At 41.6% G+C, this 22,402-nt stretch overlaps 1 protein-coding gene across 1 annotated transcript; it reads left to right on the top strand.

Annotated features, from left to right (window-relative positions):
- The first annotated feature begins 7,266 nt into the window (after window positions 1-7,266).
- On the top strand, window positions 7,267-19,926 carry LOC4333733 (protein argonaute 11-like). Its single transcript, XM_066308808.1, is given in 24 exon segments — window positions 7,267-7,808; window positions 9,520-9,725; window positions 9,804-9,956; window positions 10,503-10,616; window positions 10,618-10,631; window positions 11,926-12,044; window positions 12,148-12,248; window positions 12,324-12,468; window positions 12,598-12,714; window positions 14,086-14,193; window positions 14,270-14,341; window positions 14,830-14,952; window positions 15,032-15,209; window positions 15,323-15,396; window positions 15,399-15,446; window positions 15,561-15,698; window positions 17,638-17,780; window positions 17,875-17,940; window positions 18,025-18,088; window positions 18,196-18,331; window positions 18,415-18,488; window positions 18,990-19,084; window positions 19,462-19,493; window positions 19,683-19,926. Coding segments are annotated over 24 exon segments (2,988 nt in total). The 5' UTR covers window positions 7,267-7,331; the 3' UTR covers window positions 19,874-19,926.
- Window positions 19,927-22,402: the final 2,476 nt, after the last annotated feature.

Raw genomic sequence — 22,402 nt, 5'->3', positions numbered from 1 at the left:
TTAGTATGTCGTCAAAGAAGACCAAAACACACTTCCTCAAAAGTTTGCCAAAAATTTGATTCATGAGAGCTTGAAATGTAGCTGGTGCGTTTGTCAACCTGAATGGCATCACCAAATATTCAAAATGCCCCATATGAGTTTTGAATGCTGTCTTAGGGATATCACCTTCCACCATTCTGATTTGATGGTAACCCGACCGTAGATCCAGCTTTGTGAACACCTTGGCACCATTCAATTCATCTAACAATCTTCTATGATAGGCATAGGGAACTTGTTCTTGACGGTTTTGGCATTCAATTGCCGATAATCCACACACATCCTCCAATTCCCATCCTTCTTCCTCACCATGATAGCTGGAGATGAATATGGACTGAGACTAGGTCTAATTTCTTTAGAATCCAGCAATTCCTTAATAATTTCTTCCATAGCATTTTTCTGTTGATGTGGGACTCTGTTGGGTCTCAAGCTTGGAGGTTCTGCTCCCACCTTCAGTGGTATTGCATGGTCACAATCCCTCTTTGGAGGTAAACCCTTAGGTTCAGCAAATACGTCAGCAAACTCTTGAAGCAAAACTGCTATCTATTCTGGTATAATGGTTTCTTCCTTCTTCTCTTCTGTTTTAGACAACACTTCTATGAAGAAACCCATTATCCCCTTATCAAGCATCTTCCCAAATTTTCCAGCCTTAATCATTATCTTCTCCTATGGAAGAGTATGATATACAAATTTAACTTGCTGGCCCTTACATGTTACCTAAAGAACTCTCTGTTTTAGGTCCAGACTGATTGGACTATGGTCATAAATCCAATCTGCCCCTAAAATCACATCAAATCCTTTCAAGGGAATTAATTGGAACACTCTTTCAAATGGATGACCTTGTACAGTATATGACAACTGCTCAGTTTTTGTGGAAGAGGAGATCATACCCCCACCAGCTACCAGTATTCTTCTATTGCCAGCTTCCAAAATTTCACACCCACTTTTTATAGCAAAATCATAGTTCATGAAAGAATTTGTACTCCCACTGTCAACCAATGTTACAGCCCTCCTTCCTTTAACATGAGCAATGAGAGAGAAAGTATTACTTCCACACATCCCCTGTGCTGCTTGTGTAGATATTTGCATCAACTGTCCCTCCTCTTCTTCCTTCTTAGCTGGACTACCAGGAGCTGTCTGGTATCCAGTCTCTCCATTCTCCTCCTGAGTTTCTTGGGGTTCCTATTCTTCTTTAACCTCCTCCATCATATGTACCACCTTGCCAACTTTATATTTATGTTGGTAATTCCATGGTTCCTTGCAATACCAGCAAGTTTTCTTTTCTTTCTCCACCCCTTGAGTTGTGTTTTTCTGGTTGACAAATCTGGTACCACTAGACTGGGCAGGCTGGAATTGAGGTTTGTTTCTATTAAATTCAGATTGGTAGCTTAGTCTCTTAGCAATACTTGCCTTCTCATACACCTTAGCATACCAATATCCTGCCAACAAGTTCTGGGGCTTTTGCCCACATACATCATGCTTAATGTCAGCCCTCAATCCCCCAATAAAACAACTCAAAATGTAAGACTCCGTCAAGTAAGGATGATCCCTTTTCACTAAAGAAACACAGTCTTCGAATTTGTCAATGTACTGCATTACACTACCAGTCTGTTTTGCATTCTGCAGTAGTTCCACAGCTTCATGGGCATTAGCTTCAGTAAAACGATCTAAAACCATTAGATAAAATTGCTGCCAATTTAGACAGTACCAGGGTATGGCCAAATTTCTAAACCATTTCCCTGCTCTTCCCACTAAGTGTCCAGATGCTAAATTAACCCACTGATCCACAGGGGTGCCAGTCATCTCAAAAAACTTTTCACATTGTTGCAACCACCCTACAGCATCCTCCCCATTGAACAATGTCAATTCCAACCTCTGACTCCTCAATGACATTTCAGTATAAGGGTTTGGTATGACACCATGCAAATATCTAGGTGGTTCCTGCCAGTACATACCTCCTCCCGGGTTTGGCATCCCTGCTCTTGTGCCTACAGCAGTACCCCCTGGTTGCCTAGTTGGATATCTCCAAGGCTGATTAGTGTCAATCCCATAATGGTTCATCCCCACATCCTCTTGTGACTCTCTCTCAGGAAAATTGAAATTTCTTCTCTCTGGTAACACATGAGTTCTAGTAGCAGTGGTGAAAACTGGGCCAAAAGATGGGTTCACAGTGTTTGGTTCAATTTGGAAGTTCACATTTCCTACAGAAGTCATGGCACCCTGTGTTTCTGGGCAGAAAGGATGGGATTGTCACAGTTGAGGTCATGCTTCCAGCATTAACAGGATTTACCTGAGCTCCCGAAGTCAGTGGCGTCGCACCAGCCCCGGTCTGAAGTCCAGTGGTGTTAGGTCGGGGACTGAAACCCGGTGGTACTGAAGAACTTCCAGCCACTGTTGCAGTATTGCTCACCGTTGCTGCTGCTGAAGCTGCCAACCCTGCTGCCCCCCTTGCAATGCCACTAGTACTAGCTCCAGCCGTTCCCCCAAATCCAGGTCCTTGACTCGACATACTCGCACAGATACTGCTCAGAAGTCCTTTAATTTCACCCATTTCCAACCGCTTCACTCTCGGATCCGCCATCTCATGCCTAATCTGTGTGATTTCAGCACGAACATCAAACTCCCCAGCGCTGTCCAAACTGTTGGGGGATCTGGTTCGCGCAGGCATCATCGATTGACTGACGAAATCGGCTCAAGGAATTCACAGATCCCTCTCCCCTTAAGATCTCGCCGTCTAGGTCTACCGCCAACCTGAGTAGGAATCCCGAGCTCCGGAGATTTTACAGAGAACACACCTGCGTGGTTCTCCAACCCTCGCTCAAAACACCTTCTCCTCGCTTCTCCTCGCCTCCGGTTCGATCCGCCCAAGTTCCAGGGATTTTACGGTGAGAAATCCGGAGATCCTCCCAACCTTCACTTGGTGAATTCGAGAGCCAAGAATCGGGCTTTACTCTGATACCCTTATCAAACCCAAGAAAATTCAGAGCCAAAAAATGGAATTCTCCCCTCTCTCACAATCTGTTGGGCACCGCAAGACTCGGAAAAAAACTAGGGTTCTAAGCTACTAAGACAATAATTTGGTTCTTGTTGCCCTTCTCATTAGTCTCGCTGGGTTATATACTCCCGAGCGGATCCAAAGCATCAGTTTTAACCTCATTACAGCTTAGATTCAGCATTCAAGTAAAAGTAAACGAGCATAAGCTCTTAAACAAAAATTACATGACAGTGGATAAGAGAACAGCGAATCGCCACCATCGAATCCCGCTGTAAATACGAATCTTCGCATCTCTACCATTCATTCTCATTAAATGACGTCAGCCAAACGGTATCACCATTCTTCAGACTTTCTTCAGTTATCTCTGAACTTTTCTTCAGTTATCTCTGAAATCTCCACTTCTGACACGGATCCGCCGGCGAGGAGACCGGGGTCACCGGATCCGGCGGTCCCGGCCTCCTCACTAGGAGATCCGGCGGCTTATTGGGAGGGAGCGGCGGCGGTAGCACAGTAGAGGAGAGGGAGCTGCGGCGACGACGGCGCACACGAGCGCAAGAGGCGGCGAGGTTGCGGTGCGAGCTGAGGAGGTGGGCGACGGCGCACACGAGCACAGGAGGCGGGCGAGGTTGCAGAGCGAGCGGAGGAGGTTGCGGCGCGCGCGTAGGGAGAGGAGAGGACGGGCGGCTAGGGTTTGTACCGGTTGGCGAAATCCAGGCCGTCCGTCCATAATCCGACGATCACACGGGTAAGGAAGGGCCGGCACAGCGGGACATGTGGACGGCCAGATCGACCCTACGGTGAGATCAGACGGTGGAAAGAAGCGAGGACTGGCGCATAATTAACCGAAAGTGCAGGGGTTTTTTTCGCAAAAATCGATGATGTGGCACTCCTACTCTTCCGGCGTTCCCACGGCTTTTAAGTAAACCTATATTTGCTGGCCAATTTGTTGATGATTTTGTTCTCTCACATCGAGAAAACACGCGTGTGTTCTTGTTTCAAAACAAATACTCCCTCCGTTTCAAAATGTTTGACACCGTTGACTTTTTAGCACATATTTGACTGTTTGTTTTATTCAAAAACTTTTATGAAATATGTAAAATTATATGCCTACATAAAAATATATTTAACAATAAATCAAATGATAGAAAAAAATTAATAATTACTTAATTTTTTTTGAATAAGACGAACGGTCAAACATGTGCTAAAAAGTCAACGGCGTCAAACATTTCGAAACGGAGGGAGTATATTTTTCTTTCAGAAAAGATAACTTGTTGCTCGTATTGTTGTCTGAGTAATCAGCTAATGCTCCACTGGCATGCGTACTCTTCTGCTTGTGAATAGGCACCGAGATTTGTTATTGCCGTTCAACTTCGTCATATGCTTAGTCCATGGCCACACCTCCATTTTTTTTTGTCCTCCGCCACTGCTTCTGTGTAATAGATGAGATGACTCTCCTGATTAAATTAGTTTGCTGATGCATGTGTTCATCTGGTCCCAGTTTACCCCTACCTTGATGCCATAGAGTTTGCCTTTTAATTAAGCAAGTCATTTTGCAATGCATTATCTGCATGCTGCAGTTTAGCCATTATTGTGCATGCAACTATCAGCAGGATGGCCATGCTAATAATCAAAGACACGAGAGACCAATTTTTCTGGGATTCACGCATGCATGATATGGTATGCAGATATAAGAGCAAGTACAATAGCAGACTATAAGCCAGCTATAAACATAATTCGAGGAAATAAAAAAGGAGAGAGAAGAGCAGCGGGTTAAAGATTTGTAGCCAGCTGCAACTATATTTGTGTATGATAGGTGAAACCAGACATTATTAATTGTGTAATATATGTTTATAGGTAATTGTTGTATGAATTGACTATTAAGTTGACTATAGAAATTTTGTAGCCAACAATTGGCTATACTATTAAACTTGCTCTAAGCTGATGCATCCACCTATTGACAGTGTGTGATCAGTCCATGATGGGAGGGGGAGATCAACCTGGGTTTATCATTACCAATGCCGCAGCGCACTGATGTGAATCATGTGATCGATGATGATCATGAGGTTTCTTACAGATTAATCTCCCTGGAGGCATCGGGGACAACATGGTAATCTCTACTGCTGTTTCCCAGGAGATCTTTGGCCCTTTTTAAGTCCTAACGTATCTAAAATTATATGTATGTAATATGTGCCAATAAAACATGGCAGGCTGAGAGAGAGCTCGCAACAAATTTCCTGTTGCAGGACAAGTTTGTCGAGATGGGATGAAAGGCACAGGTTTGAATTCATTCTCTTTTTTCAACCATCATTCTGCTCATTTGCCAGTGGTTTGGACCACATATCATCTTGCATTCTTGCACCTATGGTATGCTTCCGAGCCAAGCTGTGTTAATAGGACCACAATAGTTTGATGCACCTGTAGAAATCTGCTGTTGCAAGCATGCCCTGCTATTGTGAAGTTTTTTAATTAATTGGTGATTGTCTTAAATTTGGTTCAACAATCTAAGGGGCTATGGGTGATTCCGTAATCCATATACCTAAATTATCCATGTATTTTTTTTCAGGACCATTGTCATGATAATATTGGCATTGCATTGGCAATATTACCATGATTATATATATTGGAAAATGAATTATCTTTGCCTGTTCGTCACAGGGAAGCTACTTGCAGCAGGTGAAAACATTAGGAGTTCAGCGTGCTGAAGAATCCAAATTTGTTATGGTCCTTAGTTAAGTGACTTTCAGTCTTAGTCGATCTTGCCGCGTGGTATTGTATACGTATGACAGATTAAGCGTGTCCTTTTTTACTTTGCTAGAACACATTTTTTTGCACATTATTCATGGTGTAATTTGCGTGACAGAGTTGCTTACATTTTATTATGTTTTGTTCTCTGTTCCCTATATTGACATTAGCCATTTTCTACTAAACACGCAACTTGGTCAATAATACAACTATGTAAATACTTTATGAATTGTCTGAAAGCTTAGGTGTTGTTAGTCTTACGATAGAAAAGCCACTATGCTCTCAGGCGCATGGTTTTTCCTACTCCTTCCGCTTCATCTTATTATAAAGTCATTTAATTTTTTTCCTAACCAAACTTATTTAAGTTTAATTAAATTTATAGAAAAATATGTGCTTAAACAAATATGGTTCCCATCGGATGGCATAATCAGCCAAAGAAAAAGCCAAATTTTGAATTTTTAAACTTAATTTTGAGATTGATTTTGAGACATTTTCAACGTAGCTTCTTTTACAATATTGGCTTTTAAGCCACCAAGAACACATTTATAAAAGTTTCACCTACAAATTCATTTTTATTTCCTAATAAGCCGTTTTAGCTTATAAGGAAATAAGCCAAACGATGGGACCTATATTTTTAAACTGTTAGATTTAATAAAACTAGTTTCATATTTTAAATATTGTTAAATTTTTTATGCATCTGATCAAGCTTAACAAAGTTTAACTACGGAAAAAAGTCAAACGATGAAAACAAAGTTTAATTAGAAAAAAGTCAAACAACGGAAATGGAGGGAGGGAGTATCGTTTTCGTTGTTCATGTTATTTCATTGGCCACGCCTTAGTGTTTTTCATTGACCTCATCCGCTAAAGTTAATTAGTTATAGTTTTACTATCAGTACATGCTAAAATGTCCCAAAAAAAGCCAATAAGCAATACCTACTGTTTTGACTTTAGTAACTTTTGTACTCCCTCTGTTTTAAAATGTTTGACATCGTTAACTTTTTAGTACGTGTTTGACCATTCGTCTTATTCAACAAATTTAAGTAATTATTTATTCTTTTTATATCATTTGATTCATTGTTAAATATACTTTTATGTACATACATAGTTTTATATATTTCACGAATTTTTTTTAATAAGACGAACGGTCAAATATGTGCTAAAAAGTTAACGTTGTCAAATATTTTAAAATGGAGAGAGTACCTTTCTGTGTGAGCGGCGACAGCTCACATCCCCTTCTAGTTAACGAGTAACGACTAGACATGAGACAAACCCGACGCTGCGTGACGTGAGTACGTGACGCAGCGTCGATGCCCGCGAGAGAGAGCAATCAACCGTCCATATGCCTCCCTCCCTTCCCCCTGCACGCATCTCCATGCGCTCCTCCGCTGCCGCTGACACGTGGGCCCGCCATGTCAGTGAGAGGGAGAGGGCCCGTGAGTGGGTCGACCTATATATGTCGCTCTTCCACTCCGCCTCGTCTCGCTTCAGGCCTTCAGCTTCCATTAATTTCCTTCCGTGGGTTTGCGTGCTTCTAGCTCCGCTTGCTTGTCTACCGGCCATGTCTTCCCGCGGCGGCGGGGTAGGGGGCCGGCGCGGTGGCCCCGGCGGCGCCAGCAGTGTCCGTGGCGGCGAGCGCGGACGCAAACGCGGTCGAGGTGCTTTGGACGCCGTGGAGCCCCGCGTCCCGCTTCCACGGGGCACGGGATCCGGCCCTGGGGCTGGCCGGGACGGAGCCGCCGCGCCGGTGCCGGCGCTGCAACCGGCGGAGGCGGATGTGCTCAGCGGCGAGGTGGAGACGGAGATGGCGGCCGGGATGGAGGCGCGCGAGGGGGCGTCGTCGTCGTCGTCTGCTTCGGCGCCGGCGGTGGGGGAGGTCGAGCCGCCGTCGCGGGCGGTCGGTGCGCTGCCGCCGACGTCGAGCAAGGCGGTGGTGCTCCAGGCGAGGCCGGGGTTCGGGACGGTCGGGACGAGCTGCCGCGTCCGCGCCAACCATTTCGTCGTGCAGCTTGCCGACAAGGAGATCTACCATTACGATGTACTCCATCCCGGTTTCGCTTTGTATTTTAGTAACTTTTTTTATTAAGTTGACTTCTAGTACAAGAATGGATTTTAAACTCTGCATGTCACATACAATTTCTTTCATGTCGTCGAAACGATTATAAAAAAAATTCAAGATAAACCGAGTTTAGTTCCAAACTTTTTCTTCAAACTTTTAACTTTTTCATCGTATCAAAACTTTCCTACATATAAACTTCTAACTTTTCTTTTCTGTCACATCATTTCAATTTCAACCAAACTTTCAATTTTAGCGTGAACTAAACACACCCATAGATTAATATGTAGTAATAGATCATTCCACGACCATACAAGCTTAAATTTAACTTCTGTAAGTTAAAAAATAATTGACTACACTTGGTAGATACTCCCTCTGTCCCATAATATAACAATCTAGTACCGGACGAGATACTTCATAGTACAATGATTCCGGACAAGCTTCCTGTCCAGATTCGTTGTAATATGAAGTATCCCATCCGGTTTTAGGTTGCTATATTATAGGACGGAGGGAGTAGATCTTATTTTGTTCTTTTTCTGTGATTTGTAGTAGGTGTCAAATTTGAATTTGCATGGCTTTGGCATGATATATCACATATTAATCCATCTGGTCCAAAATTTTCAAAACTTTTTTTAGATGATATGCAAAGAGCAACGAGACATTTCCACGAGAGTTGAGAATCATTTTCCTGTTTACTACCTCATATTTATCACTGCCATATGACATCCTATGAACACTCATAAGCCGCTACATGGAACTTTAATAAATTAGAAAAAAACCATATAAAAATTATAAGAAAAATAAAAAAATACTTAGCTATATGTTCTAACTTAAATTGGTTGACCCATTATCTCCAACTATTAGATCAATCCTTCAAAACACAAACCCCTTCCACCTCCCACCTCCCTCGTATACATAATCACTCATCCCTCCCCAACATCCATACGCTGGATTTTTCACATTTTGATCCTTTTAAAAAACTTATTTTGCAAATAGACCATTGAAAAAACTTATCCCACCAGCCTCTCTGACACTGTCCTCCTACCGACGTGGCGGGGCGATGCTGAGGTGGCAAGAGGAGCGCACCAGAGTGGCTGGCGCCCCCCGCCCCCCCCCCCTCCCCCCCGAAATTTTTTATTTTCCTTTTTTTTATATATTTTTTTCACGCTTAAGAACACACGAGAACCAACCATAGAAAAAATGAACTCAAATGGACGAAATATGTGATATGTACTCCCTCCATTTCATATATGTCTAGATTCATTAACATCAATATGAATGTGGGAAATACTAGAATGACTTACATTGTGAAATGGAGGAAGTAGAATTTTTCCTCTCCTCTCCTCTCTCTAGTGCAGAGGAGAGAGATGTGCAACTTTTTTATTTTTATTTTTTTTATATTTTTTTCACACTTAGGAACTCACAAGAACCAACCATAAAAAATAAACTCAAACGGACGAAATATGTGGCATATAGAATTTTTCAAAGCTCTACCGAATAGTTAATGTCTTTTTAAACCTTGTGAAATACAAGCACAGAAGCACTTGAGATGTGAAACCCCTGTCCATGTGGTTATATACATGGTGGATGCATGCTTTTGTTTTTTTTGTTCTCTCTGTGCACTGCATCACTTCAACATATATTTTCACATTCTAAGTGCAGTTGCTACGTGTTTATTTATTTATTGGTACAGGTTGCCATCGCCCCTGAATTGAGATCTCGAGAAAGGAACAGGAATATAATCAATGAACTTTTAAGATCACACAAAAAATACTTGGATGGGCGGCGTTCGCCTGCTTATGATGGAAGAAAAGGCATGTTTACGGCTGGTGCATTGCCTTTTACAGACAGAGAGTTCGTTGTCAAAATTGCAAACGACCCTGAGAGAGGAAACCAGGGGTAATGTCTTCCTGTCCATGTGTTCCTTTTGTACCTAGCTATTGTCATTGTGCATTGCATTGATTTTTTTTTCTCCAGGGAGAAAGAGTTCAAAGTGACCATAAAGTGTGCTGGTGCTGCAAACTTATATATGCACAGCCTTAAGCAATTCTTGGCTGGTAGGCAGAGAGAGCTGCCGCAAGACACTATCCAGGCTCTTGATATCGCTCTTAGGGAATGTCCCAGTTCAAGGTAATGCATCTTGCATATTTTCCCTTCTATAGAATATAGAGTGGCAGCACAGGTTTCTTGACCATTACCTACCAGTTTCTATCATTTGACGTTGTCTAATTCTTATGCACACAAGCTTTTCATGCACACCAACTAGCAAATGTCACAAAAATTCTATAAAAAAATAGACATCTACTCCTAATAGTATCAGTATTATCTGCAAACTCTCATATTCAAATTCATTATATTTTAACCGTAACAAAAGAAAAAGAAAAATCTGACAGTTTTAAGGGTAAAAATCTGCCATGATTTTGTCTTTTTTTGTTACTGCTAATTAAAATATAATAAATTTGAAGATAAGATTTTCATACATAGGTGTAATACTATTAGAAATATGTGTCCAATTTTTTCTAGAATTTTCTGTGGTATTTGCTAATTTGTGTGCACGGAGTGTGCACGGAAAGTTTGTGTGTATAGGATATGTTCCCGTCTAATAATATTGGTTATTCGTATATAATGGTATGCTACATAAGCACATGTTTCTTGCTAATTATTAACTTGTGACAGGTACATATCCATCTCAAGATCGTTTTTCTCACAAGCATTTGGACATAAGGATATTGATTGTGGCGTTGAATGGTGGAGAGGGTATTACCAGAGTCTACGCCCCTCGCAGATGGGATTCTCTTAATATTGGTATCGTCCCTAATTCTTTACCTTAAATCAAGCATTCATACTCTAGTTCTTTACTGTACCCATGGCAGTAGTATTTATATGTTATTCAGAATGCAACTATGAGTTGCCCTCTAAATAAATTAAAGCAGGACACAATTTGATCCTTGGTTTTAAAACAATAATGTGTTCACCCATAGAGAATACCTGTCTCAACACAAGTTAAATTGCTTCTGAATCAAGAAGACTGCATTTTATTTTATTTTTTTTGTCGGGCCAACCAGGCCGACCAATTTCATTAAGATTTGGAAGAAAAACAGTAAATAGTTACAACGACGTGAAGATATAGCGCCAGTCTAGGATTGATCCCAGGTCCTGCGAGGAACAAAAGAGAGAGAGAGAAAAAGAGCAGGGGCAAAAAATTTTAACCGTAAATTGGCGAGTGATCCCGATACACAGTAACTGTGATCACTCGCTAATTTGGGAGAAAATCCCGGCTACCCTCCAAACAACAATTTCTTCCTTTATATCATCTGCTAGTTGCTCTGGCGTCTTGGAAACATGCTGAAAAATTCTGGCACTGTGCTATTTCCAAATTAGCACGAAGGTACTATCAAAATTCGTCCTGTAGCTCGTCCGAAAACGCCGTCTTGTCGCGAGCCACCAGTCAGCCAAAGTGTTATCATCATCCGCCGGAATTGCGAAGTTGGTATCACCACCTCCTAATCTTTCGCCACACAAACCGTCGTATAGTCACAAAGTCACAAACATGAGGTGACAGTCTTCGTTCTCTTGCTGGTACAACGGACAGAGAACGTCATGCTGCCAGTTTCGCTTAGCCAGGTTATCGGCGGTGAGACACCGGCCCTTCAGCGCTACCCACATGAGGAAACGAATGCGCGAGGGGGCCCTGGAGCGCCACAGCAGCTCGCCATAGCCCATAGGGACAGTTCTCCATTGCCATGAAGAAACATGTCATAGGCTGATATGTAGTCGAGAACTTTCCATCGCCTGTTAGTTTCCATCTGATTTCATCGGTCGACGGGTAACCGACGAAAGATGGTTTTTCCAGTAGTGGATGGAGACATATCGTAGACCTCCTCCCAGAGTTGGAAAAATTCTCCCATTGCTTCATTGGACAGTACACCGGCCCTGCAGACCTCGAACCCATCTGTTATTGCTCAATGCTTTGGCAACCGAAAGTCTGGCGCGTCCCACCTAAGAGTACAGATATTTCTGGCTCTAGGATTTTTCCCTCATTGTTATGATGCTTGTTACTTGCAAATGAGTGATTTCATGAACTTTTTCTCTTGTTCAGATATTTCTGCAACAACATTTTACAAGGCTCAGCCAGTAATTGACTTTGCATTGGACTATCTGAACATGAACATTCGTGATGCTTATTCAAGGTGTTTACGTGATCAGGACCGTCTGAAAGTATGTGCCATGGTAGCTTTGCACCCACAGTAAAACTTTTTATGTGCACAAAACGGATGGTTACATTATTGTGTCTTGTTTTTGTGTTTTTATTACATTGTAGCTAAAGAAAGCCCTTAAAGGAGTCCGGGTTGAGACCACACATCGACGTGATGTGTCCATACGTTACAAAATTACTGGGCTAACTTCAGCTCCTTTGAAGGACAATGCAAGCACCTTTTATTTGATCAGATTGAATTTTATCTATTTATCCACATCATATACATCGACTTGTTATGTTTGCTTGTACAGGTTTGATCAAGATGGGACAAGGGTATCAGTTGTCCAGTACTTCAATCGCCAATACAGTTATTCTTTGAAATATATTAACTGGCCGTGCCTTCAGGCTGGCAGCGACAGCAGGCCAACATATTTACCTATGGAGGTAGCTTTTGTCTTTAGGGCTCTTATGGCTCCTATGTATCCATTATATTTGGTAACTCATATACATATGTTACATCTAATGCTTGCATATACATATTTTGTTAGAATAAAATGTACATATTTTGTGCAGGTTTGCCGCATAGTAAAAGGACAACGCTATTCTAGAAAATTAAATGAATGTCAAGTCACACGCATGTTGAGGTTGGCACGTGAGACACCAGAAGAAAGGGAGAATAGTATTTTAGAGGTGAATTTTGCCTATCTTTCACCTGAATTTTTTTTTTGGAATATGCTAGTAGCATATCTTTGTATTAAGAGGAATACAAGTTATTTACAAGTCTCAAAAAAAAAGTTATTTACAAGTCAAATACAGGATTGAAGGGGGCAGGGTAGTGCAACAAGGACTTAGACTACAATCTCACAACCGAAGGGAACGACCTAGGGACTCTTGAACTAGAGATTAAGCGACGGAACGGCCACCTTTACCAGGCACTATAGCTCCGCCTCCGCAGCCATAGCTCTTGCTATCTCCGCCCATGGCCGCTGTTGAAGGTTGAACACCCGGTCGTTTCTCTCTTTCCAAATCGTCCAAGCTATCAAAGCCGCAATGGTGTCGAAGCCCCGATGACGATCCTTCATGACTTTTGTCCTGCCAAAACAGAGCCATTGATGGAATGAGGCCTCGTGCAGGGGCATGCATTCTGGCAGATTGATCACTGAGAGAACCCACCACCAGAGTTGACGGGATTCTAGACAATCAATCAAGATGTGATCTATGGTCTCCTCTCATGTTGATCGCATAGAACACAACGGACGGGGTGGGGAAGCCCTCGACGACGAAGACGATCAGCAGTCCAGCATCTATTCATCGTGACCAACCGGAGGAAGTAGCGATAGCGAGGAGGGGCCAGTGACTTCCAAATTGGTGTGTCCTGGAACCGGATTCTTCCGATGAACATGGCATGGTATGCTGAACTAGAGGAGTACGTTCCAGTAGGACTCCACTTCCAAGAGAGAATCTGTCGCGAGAGAGTGGACTAGAGACGAAGGTATTCGAGAAAAGCATTCACCCCGAGGGCTCCCGTGATGTCTCTGATCCACCTGCGACCAAGGAGAGCTTCAGCGACCATTCTCCTGCGCTTGATGCGCGCCGGAACACAGGCGTATAGGGACGGTGCGGAGAAACGAAGAGCGGACCCTCCGAGCCAGTTGTCCTCCTAGAACAAAATGGATGCTCCATAACTCCATTGCCCACCGTGCAGATGGTATAAGCCGACACAAAGGTGCACTCCTTCTGAGATGAAGGAATGTTCAGTCCTTGCCACGGTTCGTCCAAACACGTGCGTTGAAGCCAGGACCAGCGCAATCTCAGTGCAATGCCCATCCTCTCTAGGTCGGGCACTCCCAGGCCGCCAAACTCCTTTGGCGCACAAACACGACTCCAGGCGACCATACAGCTTCCTCCATGCGCGGTGGCCTTCCCGGCCCAGAGGAATCCACGCCTAACCTTGTCAATTTCACCTGTATTTTCCTTTGGCATTCATAATATTCTTTTCTCCTTGTATTAGATTGTTTATTCTTTTTGGGTTACAATATACTACCATTTCTATTTCCACAGATTGCTAATGAAAACAACTATGGCAATGATTATCATGCCAGAGAATTTGGCATCGGGGTGACAAACCAACTTGCCTTAGTCGATGCTCGTGTACTCCCTGCTCCAATGGTAAATATATTTATTTTGGGTAAATTATATCATTATCGTTTGTTTATGCATTGGATTTCCTATTTCTATCTTTTAGCTTAAGTACCATGACTCTGGACAAGAGAAAGTATGTAATCCTTCCATTGGTCAGTGGAACATGAATAACAAGGTATATTCTTTTCATTTTGAGCTATATTCTAGACTGTCAAATTGTGGTAAATTTCAATTATTTATGTTTTCCCAGAAGAATGTAATTGCACATCTATTTTCAATTTTGGGAGAGGATAATGTGATATACCTTCTGTTTTGAACATTGATGATGTGTTTCACACACAATCCTGTCCATTATCTTTCTAAATTATATGATCTCGCATGTTTCTTAATAAAAAAAATACAATGAGAAGTATTTTTATGATAATTCTACTTTTCATGTGACAAATCTAATTACTTGTATGTACTAGTGATTAAAGGTTAACATGGTAATGTTTCCACTTCTTCTGTGATCAATTCTTGTTTTCTGGAAAAATTAACAGTGTTATATATTTTTTAAAAATATTTCTATATTTTTGTTTATATAAATCATATTATTTTAACCTACTGTAAGTTGCTTGAATGGATATGAGAACAATTATTCTCTTTTGTTTGTGGATATTTCAGAGGATGCTCAATGGTGGATCCATCAATTACTGGGCATGCTTGACTTTTGCTTCCTGCGTACGTCTGGCTGAAGTTAGGACGTTTTGCAAGGAGTTGGTTCGTGTGTGCAATAGCATTGGCATGGTAAAGATTTTATCTTTCTATATGGTCCTCTTTCGGGCATGTATACGTTTGTTTAATTGTATAATCCTCCTTTCCATAGCAAATTACCGGGGAACCATGTGTCCGTATTAGGCAAGAACGCCAAGATCACTTAGATGCTGCTGTCAGAGATATACATCGACAATCTGCAGAATTTCTTTCTCAACAAGGTGTGATCGGGCAACAACTTGAGTTACTGGTAATAGTACTACCTGATGCAAATGCAACTGTCTTTTATGGTAAGCACATAAATTACTTCTCAAATTGATGATAATTATTTTTCAGGTATACCTTTTCTTTTTGGCAGTGTTTTTGCTAACCATCTGTTGTCTCACATCTGTAATATCTGCAGGAAGGATAAAGCGGCTTTGTGAAACTGAACTTGGTGTGATAACTCAGTGCTGTTTAGCTAGGAATGTTCAGAATGTCCGCCAACACAATATCTCCGAAACCTGGCACTTAAAATCAATGTTAAGGTAGGATATACTACTTTGACAGTACATGGATTACGTGGGCACTGTCTCTTTAGCTTTACGAACAATTTGGCTATTATTTGAGAGTAGCTCACTCCACTAACAATTTGAACATAGGTTGGTGGACGAAATACAGTACTGGAAGATGCTTTGCATAGGAGAATTCCTCTGTTAACAGATATGCCTACAATGATCTTTGGAGCTGACGTGACCCATCCACCTGCCGGGGAGGATTCATCTCCATCAATTGCTGCGGTTAGTATTTTCTTGATCTCTACTTGTTTTCATGGCGATGTAAGTTAATTCCATTTAGTTTTTAAATGTGCCTCAGTGTAAAAGATATAGCCAATGACTTCGGTGATTGTATGTGACAGAATTATAAACAGAAGTGTTTATGTTATACGTCAATTGCGGGCTGGGGAATATAAATTGAAGAGATTTGCTCCGGTCGAGAAAAAGTATCTCGAGGTACTGGACGATTTGGTACCGTGAGGCACCGGTACGGCGGTACCTCGAGATACTTTTTGCTGGACCGGAGCAAAATCGAGATTTTTTATGGTGTTTGCATTTCAAGATAGGTAAAAATCCAATGCTCCTTAATGACAGGTACCATGTAAAAAGTATTTAAGTATTGGTTAGGTACTTAGGTATCAAGGGTAAAATAATAAATTTGCTAGTAGAGAGAACAAGGTATAATTGTCTCTCAATTTAAATAGGTACCGTGTAGGTACCAATTAAGTCGTTTGCCTATTAATGGCCTATAGGTTAACTTTTGCGTGGTTTTCTCTAGATTTACATTGTGTTCTTCAATGTTCTTGTTTGCGTGCACGTGTTTTCTTCTAGATTTATATTTTATTCCAAATAACACGTTTATTGGGGCAAAAGTTCTGGTTTGCGCGGTTTTATCTTTTTATGTTTTATTCCAAAGAACATGGCAAAACTAATTCATTTAATTCTTTTAGAGATTTATATTTTGTTTCAAGAAGAGATTTTTAATGTGTTTCAAGAACCTGACCGGTTAAAATATCACCGAAGGTAATCAATTTAAGTTAAATATTTTATCGATATATCCCTCGAAAACATGAACTGTAGATAAAATATTCATCATGCTTGCTTCCATTTGAACATGATAAACGATGGAATATGTGAACTGCATACATAACTAATCAACTATGTAAAGTAGATCTTACCCGATCTCATATTGAATCCTCAACCATGTGGGCGCTTCTCGCTCTGTTTAATTTTGATGAACAAGTTCTAACCCAAGAATAAGAATAGGACCGATGGGGAAGAAGAAAAAAAAGATCCAATCTGATCTTTTTTCGTGAGATCTATTCAATAACTAAATTAATGCCCGATTTACGTTGTTCATATTGAACTAATTACTTCACTGCCATTGATTACAAAATTCTTTTTCCATACCTTGCCCCTCTCTTGATCAACGGCTTATATTACTCCACCTCTCAATACTTCTAAGTATCTCGCAAACACCGTAAAAGCTCTAAAATTGGATCTTTTTTTCTTCTTCCCCATCTGTCCCGTTCTTATTCTTGGGTTAGAACTCGTTCATCAGAATTAAACAGAGAGAGAAGCGCCAACATGGTTGAGGAGAACAAAACATAAAAAGATAAAACCGCACAAACCAGAACTTTTGTGCCAATAAACGTTAAACGTGTTATTTGGAACAAAATATAAATCTAGAAGAAAGCACGTGCACGCAAACAAGAACATTGAAGAACACAATGTAAATCTAGAGAAAACCACGCAAACGAGAACCTATAGGCCATTAATAGGCAAACGACTTAATTGGAACCTACACGGTACCGATTTAAATTTAGAGACAATTATACTTTTTCTCTCTACTAGCAAATTTATTATTTTACCCTTGATACTTACCTAACCAATACTCAAATACTTTTTACATGGTATCTGGCATTGAGGAGCATTGGATTTTTCCCTATTTTGGAATGCAAACACCGTAAAAGATCTCGATTTAAATTGAATGCTTCTTTTGTGTTGGTGTAGCTACTATATCTTGCTTTCAGTATTGTCCTCTTTTAAAATTCACAGATACTAGCAATGAGTGATTTCACTCCTTTACGAGAAATCTGTACTCTCTTACTAGTTATCTTGCTCGTACGATTCCTTATCATAATATGCTTCATGTTTCAAGTTATGTTAATACTGTCAGCAGGTTGTTGCATCGATGGATTGGCCAGAAGTGTCAAAATACAAATGCTCGGTTTCTTCGCAAAGCCATAGGGAAGAGATCATAGCTGATCTCTTCACAGAGGTGAAAGATTCACAGAACAGACTTGTTTATGGTGGAATGATCAGGTACTTTTGGCATGGACAGTGTCTAATTTAATTATTCTTTTGCTGCAATAACCTTGCTCGCGCATGTTTTCATTAAAAAACTTTGTTGTTTCAGAGAGTTGATAGAGTCTTTCCGTAAAGCAAATGGCAGCTACAAACCTGGAAGGATAATATTTTATCGGTTTGTGAAGCAAATAATATGTGCTATGTTATTCTAATTCTCCTTTTTTATCTGCTACGAGAACTCAATTTTCTTGGCATGCAGAGACGGTGTTAGTGAAGGCCAGTTTAGCCAAGTTCTGCTTAGTGAAATGGATGCAATTCGGAAGGTCCTTTTCAGCCTCATTATCTCTCATGTTTCTATGTTTTGTGTGCTTGCAGTTTGCATTTGTGTTGTTTTGTGATCTTCTTAGTCTATGTATGCTTCTGCCTGCAGGCTTGTGCTAGCATAGAGGAGGGCTACCTCCCTCCAGTTACCTTTGTTGTGGTGCAAAAGAGGCATCACACCCGTCTTTTTCCTGAAGATCATCACGCGAGGGATCAGATGGATCGAAGCAGAAACATCTTACCTGGTAAGAATTAACTTTCCAGGCAGCAATTAGCCTGATGCAAAATTTTGTATTATCTCAAATAGTAATAACTTTTTTCTTCTTAGGAACTGTTGTTGACACTAAGATATGCCATCCCAGTGAATTTGACTTTTACCTTTGTAGCCATTCTGGCATTCAGGTAAGCAGTTACTCAGTGAAGTAGCATGCCATTTTCTCATTTAGTTAGGCTTTGATTAGCAAGGCCCAAATCCCAGCCAATCCCTGGGGATGGTCCTGGAAATTGAACTAAATTCCAGGTCCATATATGTGGGATAGGTTAGGAACTCACGAATACATCTACAGAAACATGGAGGGTGGCTGGAATTTTCTCCCAATTTCACGAGTAATCGCCATGACTGTCTGCGGGTGGTTTAGCCCTGCTTTCTTTTCTCGTTCTTGGTTGGCTAGGTCTTTCTCTGGCTACCGCGGTATTGTAATGTCATTGTAACATTTTACTGTATTTCCCCCCCCCCCCCCAAATTTTAATGAAATTGATCGGCTATCCTTTGGCCGACCCGGCAAAAAAAAAATCTACAGAAACGTGTTAAGGAGATTGAGAACATCATCTTGGTCTAGTTCCTGCATTGTGATCTACTGCCCTCTTCTAACTTGTAATGGAATAATTTTTCATTTCTAACAGGGAACAAGCCACCCCACGCATTACTATGTTCTATTCGACGAGAACAATTTCAGCGCCGATGCATTGCAAACATTGACTTACCATTTGTGCTACACGTAAGCATTTCTCCGTGTTTTTTCTGCTACTACAGTACTATACCCTTGTTACTGTTTTACCACTTCTAACCCCTTTTTCATCAGCTCCATGAAATTCCGTAGTAGAGTACTACCTCCATATTTTAATATATGACACTGTTGACTTTTTATCTAATGTTTGACCATTCGTTTTATTCAAAAAATTTATGTAATTATCATTCATTTTATCGTGACTTGATTCATCATCAAATGTTCTTTAAGCATAATATAAATATTTTCATATCTACATAAAAAAATTAAATAAAACGAATGGTCAATCGTTGGTCGAAAAGTCAACAGCGTCATATATTAAAATACGGAGGGAGTACTAATTAACATCCTGATCTTCTGGCTTGCAGATATGCACGCTGCACGCGATCAGTCTCCATAGGTAAGCCTAATAAGTTCATAACTTCTTTTAGTACACTACAGCCTGAACTCTGAAGAAGAAGTTCCATATCTTATCGATCATCACTGTTAGCTGTATTCTGCGTGATCCCATTCCATTATTTTTCAGATAATTGCTATAGTTGGTTGATTGTTTGCTTGATCTGTCTGTGAAATTAATTAAATCGAGCAGTTCCTCCGGTGTACTATGCGCACCTGGCGGCTTCCAGAGCGCGGCACTACCTGGAGGAGGGATCACTCCCCGACCACGGATCGTCTTCTGCTTCTGCAGCCGGCGGTTCTCGGCGGAACGACCGTGGTGTGCCGGTGAAGCCGCTGCCAGAGATTAAGGAGAATGTGAAGCAGTTCATGTTTTACTGCTGAAGTAACTAGTCCCTCCGTTTCAGGTTATAAGACTTTCTACCATTGCCGACATTCATATAGATATTAATAAATCTAAACATATGTAAATATGTAAAATCTAGACATATATGTCTAAATTCATTAATATTTATGTGAATATAGACAATACTAGAAAATCTTATAATATAAAATGGAGGAAGTAGCTAGCTTGCTAGGTGGATCATCTTTTGCCAAGAACCAAGTTAAGCGTCTGTCCGTGCTTTTGTGTGGTTGTGAAATCAGACTCGGTGTCTTGCAGATCGACTTGTGTGTTGTGAATATGTTAAAGTCACAACAGTCTGGGCTAAGCTAAGTAGTAGTACTTCATAGTACTAGAATATGGGAATCATGTTGGACACAATCTGAAGTTAACCGGCTGCTGTTGTTATGCCGGCTTCACATATATTGTTTGTGCGATCTACTCACTTTTTTTCAAAATAAGAAAAGACTAGAATACCTCTATCTTATAAAAATCTCATCTCTCACTGAAATTGTTTTTCAGTTTACTTACTTCCAATCAATGTTTTTCTTTTCCGCTTTCACAAGCTCCAATGTAATGGTTATTTGGGGATAAACGGAAGGAGACAAAGATGATCTAATTTTGATACGAGTGTGTATTAATTACACAATACAGGCCAAATTAAAGTTAGCTTTGGAACTTTTGCCACTGGAAATGGCTTTAGATCGAAGCGAAAATCGTCGTCACTTGATAAACCGTAAATGAACACCCCTGAGCATTTGAAATAGGAGTACTACAAATGTAACTCTCCTCTAAGACACATTTCAACGAACACATGAACTAAGGGTACGTTTGGTTGGGCTTTTGACCCTGCGTTGCAAAAGCCAAAAGCTAACCAAAGGGCTCAAAAGCCATAGCTGCTTTTACCCAAAAGCTGCTTTTGCTCAGTACAAACTGAAAGCACCTCCACCCCTTACTTTCAGTTGCTTTTAGTCAAATATTTACCCACCTGCTATTGGTTATGATACATACCATTTCGTTCTTTTTTTTCTCCCGTCCCTTCCCACCGTGCGCCGCTCCTCCTCCTCCTCGCCAAGCCGCCGCCGCCACCTCTCCTTCACGGAGCCACCGCCGCTACTGCTCCTCCTCCTCCCGGCGCCGGCGCCCCTTCGCCCGTCGGCCGTGGAGGCGGGAGACAAAGGAGGTGAGGTGGCCGACGGCGGCGCACCTCCTCGCCGCTGTTCCTCCCCACTGCGCCTCCTCCTACTCGCCGAACCGCTCCTCATCGCCGATATGCCTCCCCGCCGCCGCCGCCGCGCGTCTGCCTCCCCACCGCCGCCGCTCCTCCCCGCCGCGTGTCCTCCTTGCCGAACCGCAACCGCCACTCCTCCTCGCCGAGCTGCCTCCCCGCCGCCGGCCATCACCATCTCTCCCTCTCTTTTTTTCAACATGTGTATGACATATGGGGCCCGCTTGTCATTGGGACTAGTTATGTCAAAAAGCCACAGCTGTTGAACCAAATGAGCTTTTTCAAAAGCCACAGCCCATATTCCACAGCTACTTTTCAAAAAGCCACAACTCAACCGATCACACTCTAAGTCAGAGCACCATCGATCAGAGTAACTGAGCTCTCCGCCGCGTAGGTTCTTGCCACATGCACCATCAACCAGAGTAACTGAGCTCTCCGCCGCATAGGTTCTTGCCACGCCATGGGAAATTGAAGTGCCATTGCCGTGGCTAATTAATCGGTGCAACCATCCACACACGGGTCGGCGGCGGCTGGCCGGTGGGGCGGGGTCAGTTACCAACGTATATCGATTTGCTGCGATCTTCCTATATGAAGGGATTGAAATTTCCGAAATTTTGGTAATTTCGTCCCCCACCGGCATGCTCAAATCTCGCCCGAAATTTTTGGTTTTTTGCAATTTTTTGTGAATTTGGTCAAATTTGATTCAAAATCATTCAAATTTTCAAATAATTTCGGCCAGAAATTTCGATAATTTCGGTCACTCTAGGCATAAAATCCAAATTTGAAATTGAAAACCCTGCATATGCGGGCGGGCATGCCCATCTCTCGAATTAAATTTGAAAATATACTGTTCATTCAATTTTTCTCAGGAATATTCAGGATGCAAAATTTTTTGCAGAAATATACTGTTGGTCTCGCACGACCGTTGCGCGAAAATGATGTCGCGGACGGTATCGCATGGTGAAAGAGCGAAACTGTGCGGTCTCGCGCCGCGCGGAATTGAAGAGAGAGACCGTTCATTCTCGCTGAAGCAACGAGCGGTACCGATGTCATGTCGATTTAATTAGCGATTAATTATCATGATTAGTGATATTAATTAATCATTAATCATGATAATTAATCACTAATTATTAGTAGTTAATTGTTAATTGAGTAATTAATCACTAATCAAATGGAGCCGTTGGACAGCGTGCTGTTTGATTCCGCGAGACCCTTCGATCTCGCTCTTCCATTCTATGAGACTCATACTTTCACCGTACGATACCGCCCACAACGTCATACCCTCGCGCAACGATTGTGCGAG

The sequence above is a fragment of the Oryza sativa genome, chromosome 3, assembly GCF_034140825.1.
Source record: "Oryza sativa Japonica Group chromosome 3, ASM3414082v1".
NCBI classification, from domain to species: domain Eukaryota; kingdom Viridiplantae; phylum Streptophyta; class Magnoliopsida; order Poales; family Poaceae; genus Oryza; species Oryza sativa.
This window is presented reverse-complemented; position numbering and strand designations above follow the sequence as displayed.